At 46.8% G+C, this 21,442-nt stretch overlaps 2 protein-coding genes and 1 long non-coding RNA gene across 4 annotated transcripts in view; 2 read left to right on the top strand and 1 right to left on the bottom strand.

Moving 5' to 3' along the window:
- Positions 1-10,009: 10,009 nt before the first annotated feature.
- TNFRSF17 (TNF receptor superfamily member 17) lies at positions 10,010-13,109 on the top strand. Its single transcript, XM_032836284.1, has 3 exons — positions 10,010-10,268; positions 10,640-10,771; positions 12,617-13,109. Exons 1-3 carry the CDS (start codon positions 10,079-10,081, stop codon positions 12,892-12,894), a joined length of 600 nt encoding a protein of 199 aa, XP_032692175.1. The 5' UTR covers positions 10,010-10,078; the 3' UTR covers positions 12,895-13,109.
- Positions 13,110-16,981: 3,872 nt separating this feature from the next.
- Positions 16,982-18,247, bottom strand: LOC116854431. Its single transcript, XR_004380155.1, has 2 exons — positions 17,894-18,247; positions 16,982-17,375 (listed from the first exon to the last, which is right to left on the bottom strand). It is a non-coding gene; the product is annotated as an uncharacterized LOC116854431 (long non-coding RNA).
- A 125-nt stretch (positions 18,248-18,372) lies between these two features.
- SNX29 (sorting nexin 29) overlaps positions 18,373-21,442 on the top strand; it is a 473,687-nt gene continuing 470,617 nt past the window's right edge. For both annotated transcript variants that reach the window (XM_032836282.1, XM_032836283.1), the window contains exon 1: positions 18,373-18,457. In XM_032836282.1, the coding sequence (XP_032692173.1) occupies positions 18,451-18,457 (7 nt within the window). In that variant the 5' untranslated portion in view covers positions 18,373-18,450. The remainder of the gene's footprint in view (positions 18,458-21,442) is intronic.

Genomic DNA, 21,442 nt, shown 5'->3' with positions numbered 1-21,442 from the left:
CTTCTCTCTGTGTGTCCAAATCGTCCCCGCCTTTCTCTTAGACACTGCTCATTGGATTTTGGAGGTCCTGAGCTAATCAGATCTGCAAAGACCCTACCCTATTTCCGAATGAGGTCATGTCTGGGCTTCCAGGTGGAGATGAATTGGGGGGGACACTACTCAACCAATTACATAGCCCTCCTGGAGAAGTCCTGCATGTGGGACAGACAGCACATGCTTTGTCTCTCCACAGTTCACCCCGAATCAGTAGCTGTTGAGAAACTCGTGTATGGGTCTGTGAGGGCTGCCGCATTACACGTTATAGACCAAGGGCTTAAACTACAGAAGCTCCTCTTCTCACAGTTTTGCAGATGGCAAGTCCAAGACCAAAGCATCACAGATTTGGTTTCTCTCAAGTACCCTTTCCTGGGCTTGCAGGCAATTGTCTTCTTACGTGTCCTTATGGGGTCTTTCCTCGCTGTCCTGGTGGCTCTTTTTATATGGACACTGTTCAGATGGGATGAGGGTCCTACCCTGATGACCTCATTTTAACAGAATCACCTCTTAAAAGACCCCATCTCTAAATACAGTCGCAATCTGAGGTACAGGGTGGAGGGGTTGGGAGGGTCCCAACTCAGCCTATAACACTGATTACTCGCATTGCTTCACTCCCCTTGCCTCTCACCCTTGCTGGCTCATTGGCACGTCCCGAGTTCAGCATTAGCACCTTCATCCTTGCCTCCTGTTCTGTTTTCCAGGGAACTTAGGCCAATATAGCATCATTAGGAAAGAAGACAAAATCCTGCGGTTTAGCATCAAATCTATGTTCCCTGTCACATTGGACTTAGGTGTAATAGTTTCTGTGCTACATTGGATCAGAACACCACTTCCTGGGTAAATGCACCATTGACCTTCCCAATGACCTTGGTCTAAAACCCCCACTTCTACTCCTGCTGGACCCTGCCTGGTCTCTGCCCTGCTAACCTCCCTGTTCTCAACACCCACCCGTGCCATTTTTCAGGTCCTCCAGCTTGCCTGCCCCCTTCCTGGCCTATGGGGCATTGCCTTTTGTCTTCCTTTCCCCAGAAACATTGTCCCCAGGTGGCTTGCCCAGCTGCCTTCTCTCAATCTGGTGGGTCTCAAACGGAATATTACCTTTTATATCCATTTCCTAGGAATGCTATAACAAAGTGTCACAGACTTGGTTGCCTAAAGCAAAAGAAATTGATTGCAATGTTGTAGGTCCCAGTCCCCACAGGGTGTGAAGTGTTCATGGTGGTGGGGGGGTCATAAGCCATGCCAGGACACTTCGAACACCTGTGCCCAGACCAGCAGGAGAGAAGGGGCATCACCATACTAGTGCGGGTCATTGGCCCAGTTGACAGGAAGAGGCGTGGGTCCTTGACTGTAATGGGGGCGGGGAGGAATATGCATGTAACCAGGGGGTCTACTTGGGGGCACTCCCTTGTCTCCTCTGAAACTGGGAATGAACACATGCAGGGATCTGGGCCTGAGAAAGGTGTGAGTTGCCAAGAGTTCACACCTATCAGGAATTAAAGTTTGGGCCACATCACCATGTGAGCCCTTCAGAACAGCTCAGGTGATGGCCAAGGTAGGGAGCTGTAGGATGAGAAGTGGAGGGAAGAATGAGACCAGGTACAGTCCCAAGACCAACCGCAGTGACAAAGGCCTTCGTCTGAATCACTAACTTCCCTCAGGGAGAGAGGCCCATGGAAGTTGTGGCAGGCTGCTCCCGGAACATGCATGGCCGCCATGATAGTGACTCTGTGATGTCCAGTAGGGAACACAATTGATTGACGGTGCTGGCTGCTGTCACTCACTACTGCTTCGTTTATATGTATGTGTGTGTGTGTGTGTGTGTGTGTATTTATAATTACATATTTTAAGATTTTATTTAATTGAGAGAGAGAGAGAGAGAGATCATGAGCAAGGATGAAGGGTAGAGGGAGAAGCAGACTCCCTGATGAGCAGGGAGCCTGATGAGGGACTTGATCCCAGGACCCTGGGATCATGACCTGAGCCGAAAGCAGGTGCTCAACCAACTGAGCCACCCAGGTGGCCCTATATAATTTTGTGTGTGTGTGGGGGGTGGGGGGATAGAGCACGAGCTGGGTAGGGGCAGAGGGAGAGAGAAAATCCCAAGCAGATTCCATGCCCAGGGCCAATCCTGACTTGGGGCTCCATCCCATGACCCTGAGACCACGATCTGAGCCAAAATCTGGAGTTGGATGCTTAACCAACGAAGCCACCCAGGCGCCCTGCCTTTATTAATTTTTGCTCTGTTTTCCCCACAAGACTGCAACCTCTGTTAGGGCAGGAACCCCACCGAAATGGAACTCACTCTAGCACCTGCTGCCTGGCACAGAGCCCAGCATGCTGTGGGCACGTGGTCTATCTTTATTGGATGGGAGGACTTCCTCTGCCACTCCCATCCCTCACCGAAGCCGATGGCACTCTCAGCGTACTCTGGGCCTTGTGGCTGTTGGTGTTTAAAGTAGGGACAAAAAAGCATCACAGGGAGGAGTCACTGATTTGAAAAACAAGAAATCCCCCTTCCCTGATGCCATGAGCCTGAGAATTCCAAGCAGCCAGGACCTTCTGGAAATCAGAGCGAAGCCACTTGGAGAAGTTCTAAAGAACTGACAGGATGTGGCACTTCTGAGAGCGTTGAGGGAAAGCAGGAGTCCAGAGGCAACCAACTCTTCAAAGGGAATCTGCACCGGCCTCCAGCCTTGGTCCCAAATCAAATTAGCCTTTTCATGTCCCCGAGCAAATAAGGCTTCTGAGTGATTTGCGGAGATCTGAGTGAGAGGAAGAGACGGAGGGAGGAGCATCTCTGCATTGGAATCTTCTGGTGCAGGGCTCCCTCCGGGGGTCTGCTGGGCTCTGAGCCCTTGAACCTCTTGCCTCTCCCCTCAGCGTGGGCCAGCTTCCCCCAGGCCCTGTTTCAAAGCGAGGAAGAAATGAAGCCATCGGGAGTTTGTGGGCACTCCATTGAGCCCATGATCATGGTTTGGGGTTTGCTGTTCCTTTACGTCTGTGTTAGTTTTGTGTGCTTTTTGGGGTTTCTTTCAGTTTGGATTGTACAACTTGAGAAAGGGGTGGTTAGGAACAGTAGGTCTCATGATGAAGGTGTTAGCGGCAGTGAAGAGGCACTTCTGCCTGGTGGTTAATCCCATGGCTTTCCACTCTGTATCAGTCAGGAGAGACGAAGCCATGTTGCCGTAACAAAGACACCCAAATCCCATTCATGCCATGCATCTGGCTTGGCTCCAGCTGCTGTAACGAGGTGTCATAGACTGGGCGGCTTCAACGACAGAAACTTATTTCTCACACTTCTGGAGGCTGGGGAGTCCAAGATCAAGTTGATGACAGACTTGGCATGTGGTGATAGTTCTCTTCCGATTTGTAGCTGGCTGCCTGCTTGCCGAGGGCTCCCATGGCACGAGATGGCTTGAGAGAGTATGTTCTTTGGTGTCTCTTCTTATAGGGGCACCAATCCCATCATGAGGGCTTCTGCTCATGACCTCATCTAAACTTAACCACCTCCCAAAGGCCCCACCTCCAAATACTATCCTCTTGGGGGTGAGGGCTTCTACAAATAAAGTTTGGGCCCATTGGGGTTTTGTCGTTTGGCATGGCAGAGGGAAGGGAAAGTGATGACTTGACCACAGCCTCTGTGTTCAAGTGACACATGTTTCTTCTGCTCGCATGTCCTTGATCAAAAGCAAGTTACATGTGTAACTTCAAGAGAGATATGGAAAATACAATCTGGTCTTGTCCTCAGAAGGAAAGAGCTGCATTATTGGCAACAGCTCTAATGATCACCAGAGTGACATGGTCTAGATGTTGTGGTGAGCCTAATTTTTAGATGTGACTAATATTTAAATCAACACACTTTGAATGAGGCTGATCACCCTCCATAATGTGGGTGGGCCTCATCTAATCAGTCGAAGGCCATAAGCCAGAGGTTTCTTGAAGGAAGAATTTGGCTTTAGGAATGCCACATAGAAACCCTGCTCGGGTTTCCAGACTGCTTGGCTTGCCCTCTGGGTTTTGGATTTGAGGCTGTAACAACACCAAGTCTTTTCTGAATTTTCAGCCTGCTGGCCTGTCCTGTGGATTTCAGACTTGCCAGCCCCCACGACTGTGGGAGCCAATTCCTTAAAATATCTGTCTTGGCTCTTTTTGGGTCTCAAGGCTGCCAGTTCTTAGACTGGAATTTACACCAACATTATGGATTCTCCTGGGTCTCCTGCTTGACAAGTGCAGATCTTAGCATTTCCCAGCCTCCGTCATTGTGTGAGTCTATTTCTTATAATACATCCCCCCTCTCTTTACCTATCTATCATCTATCTATCTATCTATCTATCTATCATCTATCTATATGAATAGATGCATATGTTTGTGTACACACACACATACACACACACACACACACACACACACACCCTGCTAGTTATGTTTCTCTGTAGAACCCTGACTAATACAGGTGTGGAGTTCTCCTCCCAAGTAAAAAAATCTACTAAAGCAATTTGAAGAAACTGTGTACTTTTATTTGGCCTTAAGAGCTAAAGGTCAAATGTTGTGCTGTGAAAACTTGATCATAGTTTGATAATGTGGGGAGAAGAATCTTCTGGTTGTATGGAATTTTTCTTGCAGAACATGCTGATGGCTTTGGATGTCTGAGGCAGCGTCTGCGTCTTCAGAGCCGTAAGCAGGTGCAGAAGCTTGGGGTTGACAGGGATTGGTTTTCCTCTTGTGTTTTACTGTGTTGAGTGAGGTCAGACCTAGCAGTGTTTTGCTGATTTTATTTCATTGACAAACTTGGTCGTGAAACTTTCAAAAATCCTTATTTTAAATGTTGCTCTGCTAAGTCCCCAAATTACAGTCTTTGAGACCTGTGGGGAAGTCATGGAGCTAATCTGGCCTCATTCTTCTCAAATTGTGTTCTGTGAAACATGCTCATAGGTGGTCCTTGAAAAAAGGGATTCCATGGCCAAGTAGGTTTGATAAAGACGACATATGCTCTCTCTAGGATAAGAATTTAACACATTCAAAACCACAGATGCAGATGAGATTACTCGGGAGAGGGCTTGGAAGGAAGAGGAATGTGTGAAGTCCTGAGGTCCTGCAGCTTTCTTGTAACCATGAGGGGAGCCTGAAGGCGACACCCAGAAGATGGCATTGCTGAATCAAATGACAGAGAGAAACCAGAATCCTAAGACAAAACTCAAGACACTGAAGCTGATTCTACGGATGGATTTCTCAATTGGATGCCAGTAAATTCCTTTTTTTTCTCTTCTTTTTTCTATAGAGGGAGGGAGAGGAGCAGGGGAGAGGCAGAAGAAGAGACAATCTTAAGCATGCTCCACACTGGGGCTTGATCCAATCCCCAATGTGGGGCTTGATCTCACCCTGAGATTATGAGCTGAAATCAAGAGTTAGACGTGTAACGGACTGAACCACGGTAAATTCTTTTTTTTTTAAGATTTTATTTATTTATTTGAAAGAAATAGAGAGTCTCTCTCTCTCTCTCTCTCACACACACACACACAGAAGGAGAGAGAGAGAGAGAGAGAGAATGAGTGAGAGGGGGGAGAGTCAGAAGGAGAAGGGGAAGCAAGTTCTCTGCTGAGCAGGGAGCCCGATGCGGGGCTCAATCCCAGGACTCTGGGATCATGACCAGAGCAGAAGGCAGACGCTTAACTGACTGAGCCACCCAGGCATCCCAGTAAATTCCTTTTTAGCTAAAATTTTATGTCATGTCTTTGGAAAAGAGTCCTGTCTTGTCTGACATCTCCCAACCTCTTCTCACTTATCTGTCTTCTCTTAGCGCGAGTTTCCTCATCTCCTTACCTGTCCTGCGGGAGAACCAGCTGACCCTAAGATTCAGAATTAATGAGTCACTCCCATCCCGAGGAGCAAAGGGAAAGGCGTGACACCCCCCCCACTCATGATCTGTTGTTGTCATTCGGGCGTGAGTTGCGCAATCAGCTAAACATCAGTTATGAGGTTCAAGATTTTATTTTTATTTTTGGATTGCTAGCAACCAACCCAAACTGACTCTGGTTCATGGAAGCCAGGAAGGGAGTTTACTGGAAGCATCACAGGCCTCCCGCCCGCAGAATCAAAGACAGAGCTGGGACAAGCTGAACACCGGAGCTGGCAAAGGTAAGAAAGCAGAGTTGTCCTGGGGAGCCTCTGCAGGCTCTCCTCGAAATCCTCTCTGGGCTGACCACCGACAGGGTGCACTCTCGGTGCCGGCTTGAAACGGCTGGGAGATGGGTTATGTTCTAAGAATGAGAGGGAAGTGAGATGAGCCTCTTGGCCCCGGTTCCTAGGGGGCCACCCTGCAAATCAGAGAGGCTTCGTAGCCTGCCGAAGAGGGTCTGCCAGACTTCTCTCAGGGTGGAGCAATCCCTGGGTGCCTCCAAGCTGCTCGAGGCCCCTAGGGGTTGAGGGACAACCTCTGCAGGGCTTCGCAGCTCTTCAGGCCCCGGGGGGAGCGGCAGAGAGGCTTCCCTGGGTGCTTTTGGCTTTCAGGACTTGCATCGGGCAGGACTCTGCCCATCAGGGATCTCTCTGACATCTTTAATCTTTCTCCCTTTTGCCGTGGTCTCTGCTGCTCATGCCTGTCACTCTGCTTTCTCTCCTCTTCCCAATGCCTCTTCTCCGACAGACTGAATATTTGCGTCTGCTGGAAGTTCATGTTGAGACCCAGTCCCCAGTGTGGCAGTTTTGGGACAGGGAGTTTTTGCCAGGTGAATTAGGTCATGAGGGTGAAGCTCTCTTGATCGGGATCCGTGTCCTTACAAAAGAGACTCTGGAGAGATCTCTTGCCCCTTCTGCCTTGGAGGATTGTAATAAAAAGGTGGTTGTCTCTCCACCCTCAACCCTCTTGGCATTTTAGCTTTTCCCTTAGACTTCCCTATTTCTGTCCGAATTCTGGGATTCTTCCTAGGTTCAGGAAGTGCACTCTCACCAGACCCTGAATCGCTGAGAAATATATTTCTGTTGTCTGTAACAGAATTATCTTCAGTCTGTAGTATTTTTTTTTAAAGATTTTATTTATTTACTTATTTGACAGACAGAGAGAGAGGCAGGCAGAGAGAGAGAGAAGCAGGCTCCCCGTTGAGCAGAGAGCCCTATGTGGGGCTTGATCCCAGGACCCTGAAATCATGACCTGAGTGGAAGGCAGAGGCTTTAACCCACTGAGCCACCCAGGAGTCCCCAGTCTGTAGTATTTTGTGTCACAGCCTGATTGGACTAAAACACCACCCTTAAAAAAAAAAAAGTGGGGCGCCTAGGTCCCTCAGAGGTCCACATCGGGCTCTCTGCTCAGAAAGCAGCCTGCTTCCTCCTCTCTGCCTCTCTGCCTGCCTCTCTGCCTACTTGTGATCTCTGTCTGTCATATAAATAAATAAAATCTTAAAAAAAAAAAAAAAAAAAGACCGGAGCTGGGACCTCCTACCCCACCCAGGCGCCCCCGCCTATTACTTTATTTGTAAAGACAGAAGAGCAGCTTACACACTTGCTTGGTGACAAGCATTTTCCACTCAGTGATGTATCGTGCACATCAGAACACAGCTGGTGCATTCTTTTTGATGGCTGCTAGTGTTCTACCGCAAGGCCCCATGGATGGATGGGCTTTTGTGAATACAGATGATGAGGCAGCAAACACCCTTGACCCCCGATGTCAGACACCCAAGCAAAGCACATCTGTCAGAAACAAGAGTGCTTTCTTTCCCAGGAGATAGCAAAGCTGTGTTCTTCCGGCAGACATCCTAGGCAGGGCCTACCTTGGCTGCTTTGCTCTCTCTTGACTCCTTAAGTACTTAGAATATGGCTTCTGCTCACGAACATACTCAAGGGGAACCAAGGACCTCCTTCCTCAGGGCATGGCCTCTGACTCTTCCGTAGAACTTGAGCTCACTGCCCACCCTGTCCTGAAACTCACCTTGCTTGGCTCTTACGGGGGATGATCTCTGTCTTCCCATTCTCTAAGCCTTGCTCTTCCTGTGACCTTTGTCTGCCTTATCACCGGGCAGGAGTTTGAGGGAGTGGAACCGGCTGGGTTAGCCCTTGGCCCACACCCATGTACCTCACTGCCTGGACCCCGGGAGGAGTGGGAGGTTTTGATCAATATCTGAATTCACGACCTGTACCCCTGGAGCAAATGATACATTGTATGTTAATAAAAAAAAAAAAATCTGAATTCACACTCTGTCTTTTAAGCTCAAACCCTTCATTAAATTAAAATAATAATGCTTTTAATTCCTGCATTTTATGTTATTATCATTATTTTATTATTTGCTATGTCTCATTTTAAAAATATGAAAAGGTGTGGGGGCATCTGGGTGGCTCATTTGGTTAAGCATCTGACTCTTGATACTGGCTCAGGTGTGGATCTCAAGTTTGTGAGTTCCAGCCCTGAGTTGGGCTCCATGCTGGGTGCTGGGCTTAAGAAAAACTACGAAAAGTGGTCAATAATAACAAAGAATAAAATGAAAGAGGCACAGAACAAGTACCAATGTATAAACCATTCTGCTTAATAAAATGTGACCGACACAAGCTGAAGTCTCTTTTGGACCCTGTCGGCACCCCAGAGGTAATCACTATACTGAATTTGGAGTTTGTCATTTTCTTGCATTTTAACTGAGTCCTGAATTTCTGAGGGACCTTTCTGGATATCTCTGTATGGGTATCCCACTTGGGTTAATGCAACGGTTAAATGCAAATGCAAGTGATTCCATTTATGTAAAAAGGAAAAATATGCGTGCCCTATCTTTCTATCTATCCTCAGAAAACCTTCCAGAAAGAACTATATTAGGGAGGGACCAAACAGAACACAGCAGCAAACCTGTTTGCAACTTCTGTGAGACATCAAAATTTAATTATTTTTGGAAGCTTGGACTAGGGATGGTTTTTCTATTTGCTCACTTGAGTTTTCTAAATTTTCAACGGTGGAGCATGGATTACTAATGCCCCAAACCTATCATGCCTGATGAAGTTCTAGAACCTAGGTGAGGTTCGGTGGGCTGAGGTCCAGAGCCGATGACCAAGAAAGAATTCTTGAGACATCTTTGGTGCAAAATGGTGGTTTATTAAAGCACGGGGACAGGACCATGGGTAGAAAGAGCGGCTGCCCTGGGTTGTGAGGGATGGCAGGTTAAGTACCCTGCGGTTGGGGGAAGGTGAGGGAAAAGGGGGGTTTCAACGGAGCTTTCATATGCTAAAGAGGGCCTACAAGGTGCAGGGATACCGGAAGCCTTGTGGCCTGATCAATGTTGTCTTTTGGCAAGCCATTAACATCAAGATAGTTGGGAGATTCCTGTCCTGAAGGATTGTGATCTCTGCAAGTTAACTATCTGTTTCTTGTTTATGGCAGTCAGGGGTCACACATATTACTGAAGGGAGCGGGTGGAGAGGGGGTGCAAGGTGCCAGCTTTTGCTTTGTCCTCAGTCAGCCTCCTGCTCCCTCATCATTGCCCTCTACCCTCTTACCAATTTAGCTTTTACCCTAGACATCCCTATTTCTGTTGGAATTCTGCTATTCTTCACAGGTCCGAAACCTGGGAGGCATGCCTGATGTCCCTTTCCATTTCACTTTCCGTTGGTTCTTACTACACCTGCAGCTGGGTGGATTTCTACCTCCTCTGTTAGATTTCAAGTTCTTAGGGGGGCACAGACCTTATCTGTTTCCCTGGGGGCTCCTCATGCAGCACAGCTCAGACACAGATGGTCCAGAAGTGGTTATCGAACCTCTCTGCCTGATGCCTCAGGCTTGCCTACACACCTTGCAAGTGTCACCTGGCTTATTTATAGAAATTTCCTCTATAAATAAGATGTTTCTGTTTCAGGTGTGGTTTGCCCTTCATATTTACACTCCATCTCTGACTCTACCCCAGCCTCAAACTTAGAAACCGGAATTGGAGCTGGTATTCAAATCCTTAGCCGCAGTACAAGCGGCCAGCCCCCCCGCCCCTCCCCGTAAGAGCTAAGTCATAGTGGTGAAGTTCGTTTTTTTCCCCTGGACATTCTAGCTGCTGTCAGTACCTTTGCTGGGGAGCGCTTGATGAGAGTTTACTTGTCCTTCCATGCTGTTCTTTCTGGGGTTTCCTTGTTTCTTTTTGTGATCAGCTTCCAGATGGCCCAGCAGTGCATCCAAAACGAGTATTTTGACAGATTGCTTACTGCTTGCAAACCGTGTCACCTTCGATGTTCTAACACCCCTCCTCCACCTTGTCAACATTATTGTGATGCAAGTAAGTAATACTGCTTAAACAATTAATTCATTGGGGTGACCTATTTTCTCTACATTGACTATTTATTCAAAGAATAGACATTCCGGAGGGGAAGAGGGTGAGATCTTTTCGAATAAAAAAAGAGAAAGGAAATAAGGCAAGTATTTAAATATTTAAATGCCAACCCAGCAAAGTAATTATTCAGAACTGAACTCAATTCTATTCAGTGCTATTAGCAACCGAGATTTTTATCAAGTCTTCTAATTCATTGTTATTTAGAATTTACAAGTCAGTGCTGATGAATTAGGGGAATTGGATGGCAAATAGCCTTTGTTTTGATCTGGATATTATGTTGTCAGTTCATGATCTCTCCAATACTCTTTTTAATTCAGTGAAAGGAACAAATGCGGTTCTCTGGACCTGTCTGGGCCTGAGCTTGATCGTTTCTTTGACGGTTTTTGTGTTGATGTTCTTGCTAAGGAAGATGAATCCGGAACCATCCAAGGACGAACATAAAAACACAGGTCGGTTTGATGGTCAGTCTTTGAAATCTGTTTCCGAGAGGGGGATGTTGTGAATTTCAGTTCCTTCAATCTCTCTCTCTATCTCGCCTTCCCCCCACCCCCGTCCTCCATGTTGAGTAATTCATTTGGTTAGCGCCCTTTTGGGTGTGTTAGAGGACAGTTGTGTTAAATGAACTTTTGGGAAGGAGGGAGCTGTCTTCTTTTTGGTTTGTCTCTTTGCAGGTGCCCCGCATTCTTTCCTCAGTAATTACTCTCCTGAGGTTCTGAGGTTTCTTTGGCAAACACCCATGTCTTTGACCAAAGTTAGCCCATTGATGAAACATCTTACTCTCAGAAACTGCTAGCCAGGTCTGCTGCTATCAGGAAAAATGTATTTGGCAAGGTCCACGTGTATATTTTTAATACAGTTGTAAATGCTGTTTGCTTGGCTGATTCTTGAATTCTCCAATTTATTCGTTGCTAGAGATGAATTACCAGGTGTTCCTGAATGGATTTGAGCCGTCATTTTAAAGATTATTATCTTTATTAAGCAGCAGAGACCTAGTCTTGGAGAAGTGAATGTTCTTCACCTTTTTTTTTAAAATTTTTTATAAGATTTTTTATGTATTTATTTAACAGAGAGAGATCACGAGCAGGCAGAGAGGCAGGCAGAGAGAGAGAGAGAGAGAGAGAGGAGGAAGCAGGCTCCCCGCTGAGCAGGGAGCCCAATGCGGAGCTCGATCCCAGGACCCTGAGATCATGACCCCAGCTGAAGGCAGAGGCTTTAAGCCACTGAGCCACCCAGGCGTCCCGTGAATGTTCTTCTTAAAGGGTTTTTAAGATAAAAATATTTTTGTAGCACCTTGGCCCATGATCTGATTCCTGAACACTCTGCAGCCATTGGCCTATTTCTTGATGCTTTTATTTTCCACGTACAATCTGTAAAGCACCTCATTTGCAGTAAAGTGAGGTAGATGACTGTTCCCCATAATTTACTCAAGTTTTTTTTTTTTTTTTTTTCTCTTGTGCCTGGGTTCTGAGAGACAGGTGGGGAGTGATTTTAAGTGTGACATTTTGGAAGATGGAGTTATTCTGTGGGAGGCTGGGGAAGTAGTAAAGTTTACCTTCACCAGCATATAAATAGGGACATAATAGAGGCTACTTCCTTATATGATCCTAAAAGATTCATTATAAAAAAATTTTGATTTGCTACCAAATGCTCTGTAAGGGAAGCATCTTTACTTTGAATTCTAAAGTGTCAGCCAAGGCTCATTTTGGTGTGCTGTAACATATGGTAGTGGGTCATTTCACGGGTGTGAAGTAGGGTCAGTACCTCAATGTCTCCAAGGGCCAAGAGGGTAACCAATGAGTGCAATGGGCCAGGGGGAGGTTTTAACAGTAGAGTAGCCAATGCCCTTTCTCAAGGAGACAAGTGCTAGTGATTCCAGTGAATTGTTTCCACGTAGGAATGTCACCTACAAGTTGCCACATTTTCTTTTTGTTTTTGTTGGTTTTGTTGTTGTTGTTTTGTTTTTAAAGAGGCCAATTGCCTCGATTTGCTGGTGAAATCCCTTGAATTTTAAAAAATCTCTTGATTTTTTTTTTTAAATGTGGGCCAACATAAAACATGTAAGCAAACACTTAAAAACACTGTAGGGGCCTAAACAAAGTCTATCTTCAAATCCAATGTGGTCTGTGGTCTGTCTGTGGGTGACCTCTCGTGTGGGACATACTCATTTGTTTTGTAGGAAGAGCCAGCCCCCCACCCCAACCCCGGTCTCTCGGAGCCCTAATGTGTACTGCTATGACTGTAAGGACCTCACCACCTGCAAGTTGAGGTTAATGGTTGTGTTTCTGTATGATCAGGCTTGGCTCTCCAGAACAAGGAGAATGCTGGCCAGGAGGAGGGCCGTGCTAGCAGGAATGGCGAGGAAGTTCTCTCGAGGAGCCTGGAATATACAGTGGAAGAATGCACCTGTGAAGACTGTGTCAATTCTGAATCAAAGGTTGATTCTGACCATTTCTTTCCACTCCCAGCTATGGAGGAGGGTGCAACTATTCTTGTCACCACGAAAACAACTGACTACTGTAATAGCCTGCTGGCTAGTGTCACAGAGATGGAGAAACCCATTTTTACCAGATAATTAACCATTTCAATGGTTGTAGAGCAGCTTTGAAAATCGTATGATGGAAGGATGATGATGTATCAGATCTCTTTAGGATGATTGTACGTATCGATTGTCGATAGAGCTTTTTGTCCTGTAATTCTAGAAAATCTTTATGTTATATGGACTTCACTACCTTATTGAAATTTCCTTGGTTTCATGATTAAATTCTTGACTCACCGAAAAAAAGCACTGCAGTGTGTAGAGCCCGTGGTCCCACATTTCTATGGCTAGTTCCCTGGTCTCCTATATACACACATAGATACTTCAGTCCAGATTGGGTTTTTCTCTCTCTAATGAAAGGAAATCAAGGTGATCCTATGTACTCCTGGAGATAGGAGATGCCTAGAGTCAGCCACACAAATTTAGCGTGCGATGCATGAGGCAAGGCTCCTGACCTTGTGAGTGTTTAGTTTAATGGAGACATCAGGCATTATCACTGTCCCATAAATAAATATGTAATTGCAAACCATGATAAAGGTATAGTACGTATCATTTTCAGATCCCAATGCAGGTAATAATAATGATAGCTAAAACTTAGTCTTACTAGGGGTGCCGAGGTGGCTCAGTTGGTTAAGTGTCTGACGCTTGATTTCAGCTCAGTTGGTCTCATGGGTGGTGGGATCAAGTCCTGTGACTCAGGCTCTGTGATCAACGGGGAGTCTGCTTAAGATTCTCTACCTCTCTCTCTCCCTCTGCCCACACCACCCCCCGCTCACACTTTCTTTCTCTCCTTCTCTAATAAATAAATACATCTTTAAAAAAAACAAACGAGGGGTGCCTAGATGGCTCAGTGGGTTAAGCCTCTGCCTTCAGCTCAGGTCATGATCTTGGGGTCCTGGGCTCAAGCCCCACATCAGGCTCTCTGCTCAGCAGGGAGCCTGCTTCCCCCCCTTCTCTCTGACTGCCTCTCTGCCTACTTGTGATTTCTGTCTGTCAAATAAATAAATAAAATCTTAAAAAAAAACCCAAAGCAACAAACGAAAAAACCCCTTAGCCTTACTTATGTGCCAGGATAGTTTTTTATTTATTTATTTATTTAATAAACATATAATGTATTTTTATCCCCAGGGGTACAGGTCTGTGAATCGCCAGGTTTACACACTTCACAGCACTCACCATAGCACATACCCTCCCCAATGTCCATAACCCCACCCCCCTCTCCCGAGCCCCCGACCCCAAGCAACCCTCAGTTTGTTTTGTGAGATTGAGTCACTTATGGTTTGTCTCTCTCCTGATCCCATCTTGTTTCATTTATTCTTCTCCTACACCCCTAACGCCCCAAGTTGCATCTCCACTTCCTCATACCAGGGAGATCATATGATAGTTGTCTTTCTCCGATTGACTTATTTTGCTAAGCATAATACCCTCTAGTTCCATCCACGTCATCGCAAGTGGCAAGATTTCATTTCTTTTGATGGCTGCATAGTATTCCATTGTATATATATACCACACCTTCTTTTTTTTTTTTTTTTAAGATTTTATTTATTTATTTGTCAGAGACAGAGGGAGAGAGAGCGAGCAAGCACAGGCAGACAGAGAGGCAGGCAGAGGCAGAGGGAGAAGCAGGCTCCCTGCTGAGCAAGGAGCCCGATGTGGGACTCGATCCTAGGATGCTGGGATCATGACCTGAGCCGAAGGAGCCGCTTAACCAACTGAGCCACCCAGGCGTCCCTATACCACACCTTCTTTATCCATTCATCTGTTGATGGACATCTAGGTTCTTTCCATAGTTTGGCTATTGTGGACATTGCTGCTATAAACATTCGGGTGCACGTGCCCCTTCGGATCACTATGTTTGTATCTTTAGGGTAAATACCCAGTAGTGCAATTATTGGGTCATAGGGTAGTTCTATTTTCAACTTTTTGAGGAACCTCCATGCTGTTTTCCAGAGTGGTTGCACCAGCTTGCATTCCCAACAGTGTAGGAGGGGTCCCCTTTCTCCGCATCCTCGCCAGCATCTGTAATTTCCTGACTTGTTAATTTTAGCCATTCTGACTGGTTGTGAGGTGATATCTCATTGTGGTTTTGATTTGTATTTCCCTGATGCCGAGTGATATGGAGCACTTTTTCATGTGTCTGTTGGCCATCTGGATGTCTTCTTTGCAGAAATGTCTGTTCATGTCTTCTGCCCATTTCTTGATTGGATTACTTGTTCTTTGCGTGTTGAGTTTGCTAAGTTCTTTATAGATTTTGGACACTAGCCCTTTATCTGATATGTCGTTTGCAAATATCTTCTCCCATTCTGTCAGTTGTCTTTTGATTTTGTTAACTGTTTCCTTTGCTGTGCAAAAGCTTTTGATCTTGATGAAATCCTAATAGTTCATTTTTTGTGCCAGGATAGTTCTATTGCTTTACCTGTACTAGGTCATTTAATGCATACAACAAATCACAAGGTAGGTGGACAATTATTACTTCCATTTTACAGATGATGGCAGAAATTGAGTCAGAGCAAGAACCAAAAACAAAAACCAGTAAATGGCAGAACCAGGATTTAAACCCAGACCTGTTTATTTATATTTTTTTCTATTTATTTTTTTCTTCTCACATCAGTTTAAGTTCATTTGAGTTCCCCATCTCTTTGGGCTACAATTTTAGTCATTAGTGGGGGAGATGGGGGTTCCCTTCCAGGGGTTGTGCAAAGGTCCTGAGGTGTTCCCTTTCTGGGGTTATGCAACAGGTGATGTTGCCCTCTGGTAATATGTTGACTTTGGTCATTGCTAAGATGCCCACTGACACCACAGCACAGACCTCCAAGTCTTCGGGCTTTGTGGCCTCTGTGTCAGGTCTGGGATATGGGAAAACTTCGTGAACCCTTTTTACTCATTGGGGGCCATTCCAAGGTTCCATTCCAGGCCCTGGAGGACCACAGGAAACAATAAAGTACTAGGGTTAAGGTATTGGCTCTTGGAGCCAGATTGCTTGGACTTAAATCTTGTCTTTGTACTACAAGTTAGAGACTTTGGGTGACTGTGAGAGTTACTTTATCACTTGTACCTCAGTTTCCCAACCTGTAGAATGGGAATAATAGTATCTACTTACAAGGTTATTTTAAGGATTAAATGAACACACACCGACACACCCATTTGCATACATACATGTGTATGTATATATATATATAAATTTTTTCATGAAAGTATCTGGTTCATAATAAATACTTTGAGTTACATTGCTGTAATGATTTTTATTAATCCACTTGAATTGTAGTCTGAAAGCAGACACACACTCCTTTCTTGTTCTACGGCTGTTACAAGAACGCCATATGGAATACTGCTCCTAGCTTCTCACATGCCCTTTTCCTGCTCCCCTCCCCTCCACTAGTATCTCTCCTCCTCCTCCAAACTAAACGAAAAAGTTCAGGTTTTTTTTTTTTAAAGATTTTATTTATTTATTTGATAGAGATCACAAGTAGGCAGAGAGGCAGGCAGAGAGAGAGGAGGAAGCAGGCTCCCCACTGAGCAGAGAGCCTGATGCGATGCTTGATCCCAGGACCCTGGGATCATGACCTGAGCTGAAGGCAGAGGCTTTAACCCACTGAGCCACCCAGGCGCCCCAAAAGTTCAGTTTTTTAAGGCTAACAAGAGCTGTAGACTTTCAGCTTTTGATTCTTATTCTTTGAGGACCAGGCGAAAATCTCAGAGAAAAGGAATTACAGTGTTTCAAGGGGGTGGTTAAGAGTAGAATAGGTAAAACAAGCTCGCAACACTCCATTTATCTTGCCTCAAGGGCCATGACGGAAAGGTACAGGACTTACAAAAAGGTAGAACACATTATCCTCGCAACAAGTCCATAAAGCAGGTGTGTGATACTCCACCAAGAGTCACAAGGCAGGAGGATCTAAACTAGGCTTCTGGGGGTGGGAGAGGCTGGGGGGGTCAATTTAGGCACATAGACTCTTTGAAGTAACAAATCAACAACAACTAGAGAGTATAATTTTGAAAATGGCAAAGAAAACCCACCAACTAAACACACAAATATTTTCATCTCTCCATTCTCTCAGTCCCTACACATGGCCATGTTTTGACATGATTGTAATCATGGCATACAGACCATTTTGCATGGGACTTTTTTTTGTACTTAATGCATTATCATTGGCCTTTCCCCATGTTTCCATCTTCATCATTAGCATTTTCAACTACTACAAGAGATTCCTTGTGAAGTGAGCAATGATTTGCTCAGCTCTTCTGTAGTTGGGCTGCGGTGCTGTCCAATCTTTCCGTCTCATAAATAACGCTGCTGGGCAGCCTTTTCCAAAGAGCTCTTGACTTCTGCTGTATCCAAAAGATACATTCACAGGGGGTCCAGAGGTTGCGTGTTGAGAGGCGGTGTAGTAGGAAGACCATGGGACTGTGGGTCACACAGAACTGGGCTGGAATTCTGGCTCCATTTCCCTGTGGGACCTGTTCCCCAATTCAGTGTTTTTGACTGCGGATCAAGACTTATTACCTGCATCAATCAACTGTCTCAGTTAGCACAAAGGAAAAAAAGAAAGAAAGAAAGAAAGAAAAATGGAAGAGAGTACATTACCCATGGAATTGTTTTGTTAAACATCTCCTTAAATATATGCATGTGTATACTGGGTTGTGATGTAAAATGTATTTTTTTTTACTCTTGCAGGCAAAATGCCCTTTCAACCTTTCTGGGTCCCCTCTCCCCCATGTAGAAAGTGGGACAGTAATCTGAGCTTCCTATTACGAACACGGGTTGGCAACATCATCCATCCACCTTCATCTCTAACGCCACCACCCTAGCCCCAAACGTGAGGCTTGCTGGGAAACTGACTGCAATGTCTCCCTAACCAGGTGCCCTTTCTCCACCCTGCCCCACTACAATTCATTCTGAACCCAGGAGGAGTGACGGTCTTAAGAGCTAATTCAGATCGTCTCATTCCTCTGTTTAAATTCTTGCAATGGCTTCCCATTTCCTTACCCCACCACCCTCACCAGGCCCACAAGGTCCTCCATCCAGCTCTCCTACCTCCCCTCTCTCACCCTCCCTCTGGCTCCGTCAAGCCCTGAGGGAGAGCCTTTGCCCTTGGTGTTCCTTCTGGCACGCCGTTCCTGCGCATCTTCCCGGGCCCGTCTCCCAGCCATGGTCCAGGTCTCAGCTCAAAGATCGTCTTCTTAAAGGCGCCCTCCGGTACTGTCCATCTCCCCGGTTTCCACGCTTTGGTCCATTACCCTTTTTTATTTTCCTTCTCAGCTCCTGCTGCTCTCTGGAACGGTGTTGGCTCATTTCTCGTGGCCCGTTCACGGCCTCCCCAATACAGCTGTGGACCCAGGAGCGCACAGAAACGTCCAGTTCGGTCCCGCCCAGGCCGAGCCCACCAGCCCCGCGAAGGTCTCGGTCCTGCCGCGCCGGCGCCCGTGTTTACCTTCCGGGTCGGGGGGCGGGTCCGTGGCGGCGGCGCTCCACTTCCGGGGCGGGGCGGGCGGGCGGGGCGGCGCGCTGTCTCCCGGCCTGTCTGGAGCCCGGCGGCGGCAGTGGCGGCAGTGGCGGCGGCGCGGCGCAGGCACCGGCCCGGGAGCGGCACCATGAGCGGTGAGTGGCGGCTTTGCCGCTGTCACCCGGCCCGGCTGCCCCGGCTCCCGCCGCTCCAGCTGCACACTCCGGCCCCCGAGTCGCGCTCGCTCGCAGACCCTGGTCGCGTCTCTTCGCAGACCCCCGGGACGCGCGGGAGCTGGCCCCCGGTCACCTGCACTTCTCTGGCGTCCCGAGTCCAGCCACTCCCCGTCCCCTGCGTCCTGTCCACCTCTTACCACCGGCTCCTGGACACCTGTCCGCAGACCCCCAGTCTCTCCCAGTCCTCTGACCCCCTCGCCGTGTCACCAGTCTCCGCGTCCTCAGACCTCCAGGCTCTCAGTCCCTCTTAACTCAGGGACACCCCCCTCCCCCAGTCCCAGGTCCAGTTCCGGGCCCCCCAGCTCCGCCGTCATTCCCATTTCCCAGGCCCCTGGTGTGCAGTCGCTCCAGCCTGCACACGGGCAGGGTGTCGTCTCTGGACACTCTGAGTTGGCTGACCCCTGAACCCCGTGTCCCCCGTGGCTCTCGGTCCCCAGAGGACGGTGGGTTCTCCAGCCTCTTTGTCTTCCCCGCCCCTCCCATTCCCTCGTGCCCTGTCCCCCGGTGCTTTGCTGTTCCAGTCACCAGTGGTTCCCAGTTACGCTCTCAGTGTCCCTCTCTGGTCCTTGCTTCTTAACATTTTGGTCCTTTTTTTCATACTCCCGCTCCTTTGAGTTCTTTTCCTAGCTCATTTGAGGTCTCCTTCGCCCAGTCCTGCACCCCTTCCCTCCTTGTTCCATACTGATCCCATCTGGGGACCATCGCGTGGCCCTTCCCGGCCCACCCTCCTCCCGCTCTCCGGGAGGGGTGTGGTCTTTGGTGGGGAGGCCGGGAGTGGGAGGGAGGTGGGTGTGGACAGCTTGTGCTCCGTGTTTCTGAAGTTTAGTCCCCAAACTTGGACGTGTATTCTCAGCCCTTCTCTGAAGCGATCTACGGGTGTTTTGGTGCTAAGTCATTCCTGGATGTTGTGTGTGTGTGCAGAGTGACTCCGGGAAGCCTCGCAGCCAGCCCTGACTGGGATCTGGATTTCCTTAGGAACACCCGCCTACCCTCACCCTGCCTGCTTTCCTCTTACTGTGGAGTAGCCTCTGAAGATTCCTTGCATCCAGCTCCCTTGGCCCTCGCCTTTCACCCAGACTCTTCTGGAGGTTGAGGAGGAGCGGGAGGGCAAGGCGAAGGGGCTGTGTCTCTCTTAATTTTTAACTTTTGAGTTATCTCCATGGATTTTTTTTTTTTTTTTAATTTACAAGTCATGCGCCTTTTGTTTTGATGTTCAAAGAGCAAGTTTTGTGAACTTTTTGGTCCTAATGAGGGAGCTGGGAAGGGGGTTTCCTGGGAGATAGTCCAGCTTTTGTTGTCAGAGCAAATGATTTTTGGCCTAATTAAATTTCTGGTCCTTGAACGTTAGTGATCCTGCAACAAAGAGGTAATGAGCTGGTTTCCACCCAAAAGGTCCTACAGCCTGGTTTAAATGCAGGCCTGGAGCCAGACAGCCTGAGTTCAGATCCTGACTCTGCTCTATAAAACTGTGTGATACCGAGTGAGTTACTTGACCATTCTGGAAATCCCAGCAAAGTGGGGGTAAATAGTCATACCTGTCACCTAGGCTTATTGCAGTGAATAAATAACTTTATTTAGGTAAAGTGCTTGGTACTGTGATTTTTACATGGTATGTACATAGGGACTTAGACCAGTTGGTGTTTCCTTAAGTACCCAGCTGCGGCTCAGGTGGGTTTGTTTTATGACTTAGCTCTGGGACAAGGGTTGGGGCTAAGTATTCCTAGAAAATTCCTTGCTTTTATTTTTTAAAAATCATTTAAATTCAGTTAATTAGCATATAGTGAATTATTAGTTTCAGAAGTAGAGTTTAGTGATTGCATATCACACCCAATGCTCATTCTATGAAGTGCCTTTTTTTTTTTTTTTTTTAAAGATTTTGTTTATTTATTTGACAGACAGAGAGGCAGGCAGAGAGAGAAGGGGGAAGCAGGCTCGCTGCTGAGCAGAGAGCCTGATGCGGGGTTCTATTCCAGGACCCTGGGATCATGACCTGAGCCCAAGGCAGAGGCTTTAACCCACTGAGCCACCCAAGTGCCCCAATGAAGTGCCTTCCTTAATGCCCATCACCCAGTTACCCCATCCCTCCACCCCCCACCTGCTTTGGCAACCCTCAGTTTGTTTCCTATAGTTAAGAGTCTCCTGGGGAAAATCTTTTGCTTTTTAATATGACCAAGGAGACTCTGCCTCAAGCTCAGGGTTCTGGACCATTCTCCTGCCTTGATCTTAGGAAGAAGTGAACTTGACAAGCCAAGGGAAATTGATCAACGCCTGCCTGCAGAGCCAACTGGATACCAACAATAACAAAATATTAAAATTTGACTTAAAAAATCATTATAAAAAAATCATTATGAAAGGAAACCAACAGATGGCTTTTTTAGGAAAAAGCGTTCAGGACGAAAGCCTTCTTTTGGAAAGTCTGTAATTGAGGCAGAAAAAGTGATTGCTGAGGACAGAAGGGAGGTCCAGGGTATTTTCAGTTTTTTCTTTCCCCCAGTTTTATTGAGAAGTAATTGACATGCATCACCATGTAAGTTTAAGGTGAACAGCGTGATTGACATATATTGTGAAATGATTCCCACAAAAGGCCCAGCTAACATCCTTCCTCTATGGATGCAATAAAAAGGAAAGAAAGAAGAAAGGAATGTAAGTTTTTTTCTTTGTGATGAGACCTCTTAGGATTTATTCTCTTAACTCCTGTGTTAGTCATCATGTTGTATGTGACATTGCTAGTGCTTATTTATTTTATAACTTGGAAGTTTGTGCCTTTTAAACTTTTTCCTCCAATTACCGCCTTAACGTGTCTTAATACAGTTGAAACAAGGTCTTCCCACCCTTGGGATTGATGATCAGCATACAATACAATAATGTTGCATGGAGGTATTTACTCTCTTTCCTCTGTCCTTT

This window comes from Lontra canadensis, unplaced genomic scaffold (genome assembly GCF_010015895.1).
Source record: "Lontra canadensis isolate GAN:19392208 unplaced genomic scaffold, GSC_riverotter_1.0 scaffold91, whole genome shotgun sequence".
Taxonomy (NCBI): Eukaryota; Metazoa; Chordata; class Mammalia; order Carnivora; family Mustelidae; genus Lontra; species Lontra canadensis.
The sequence above is the reverse complement of the archived record's forward strand: the minus strand, read 5'-3'. Positions and strand labels throughout refer to the sequence as shown.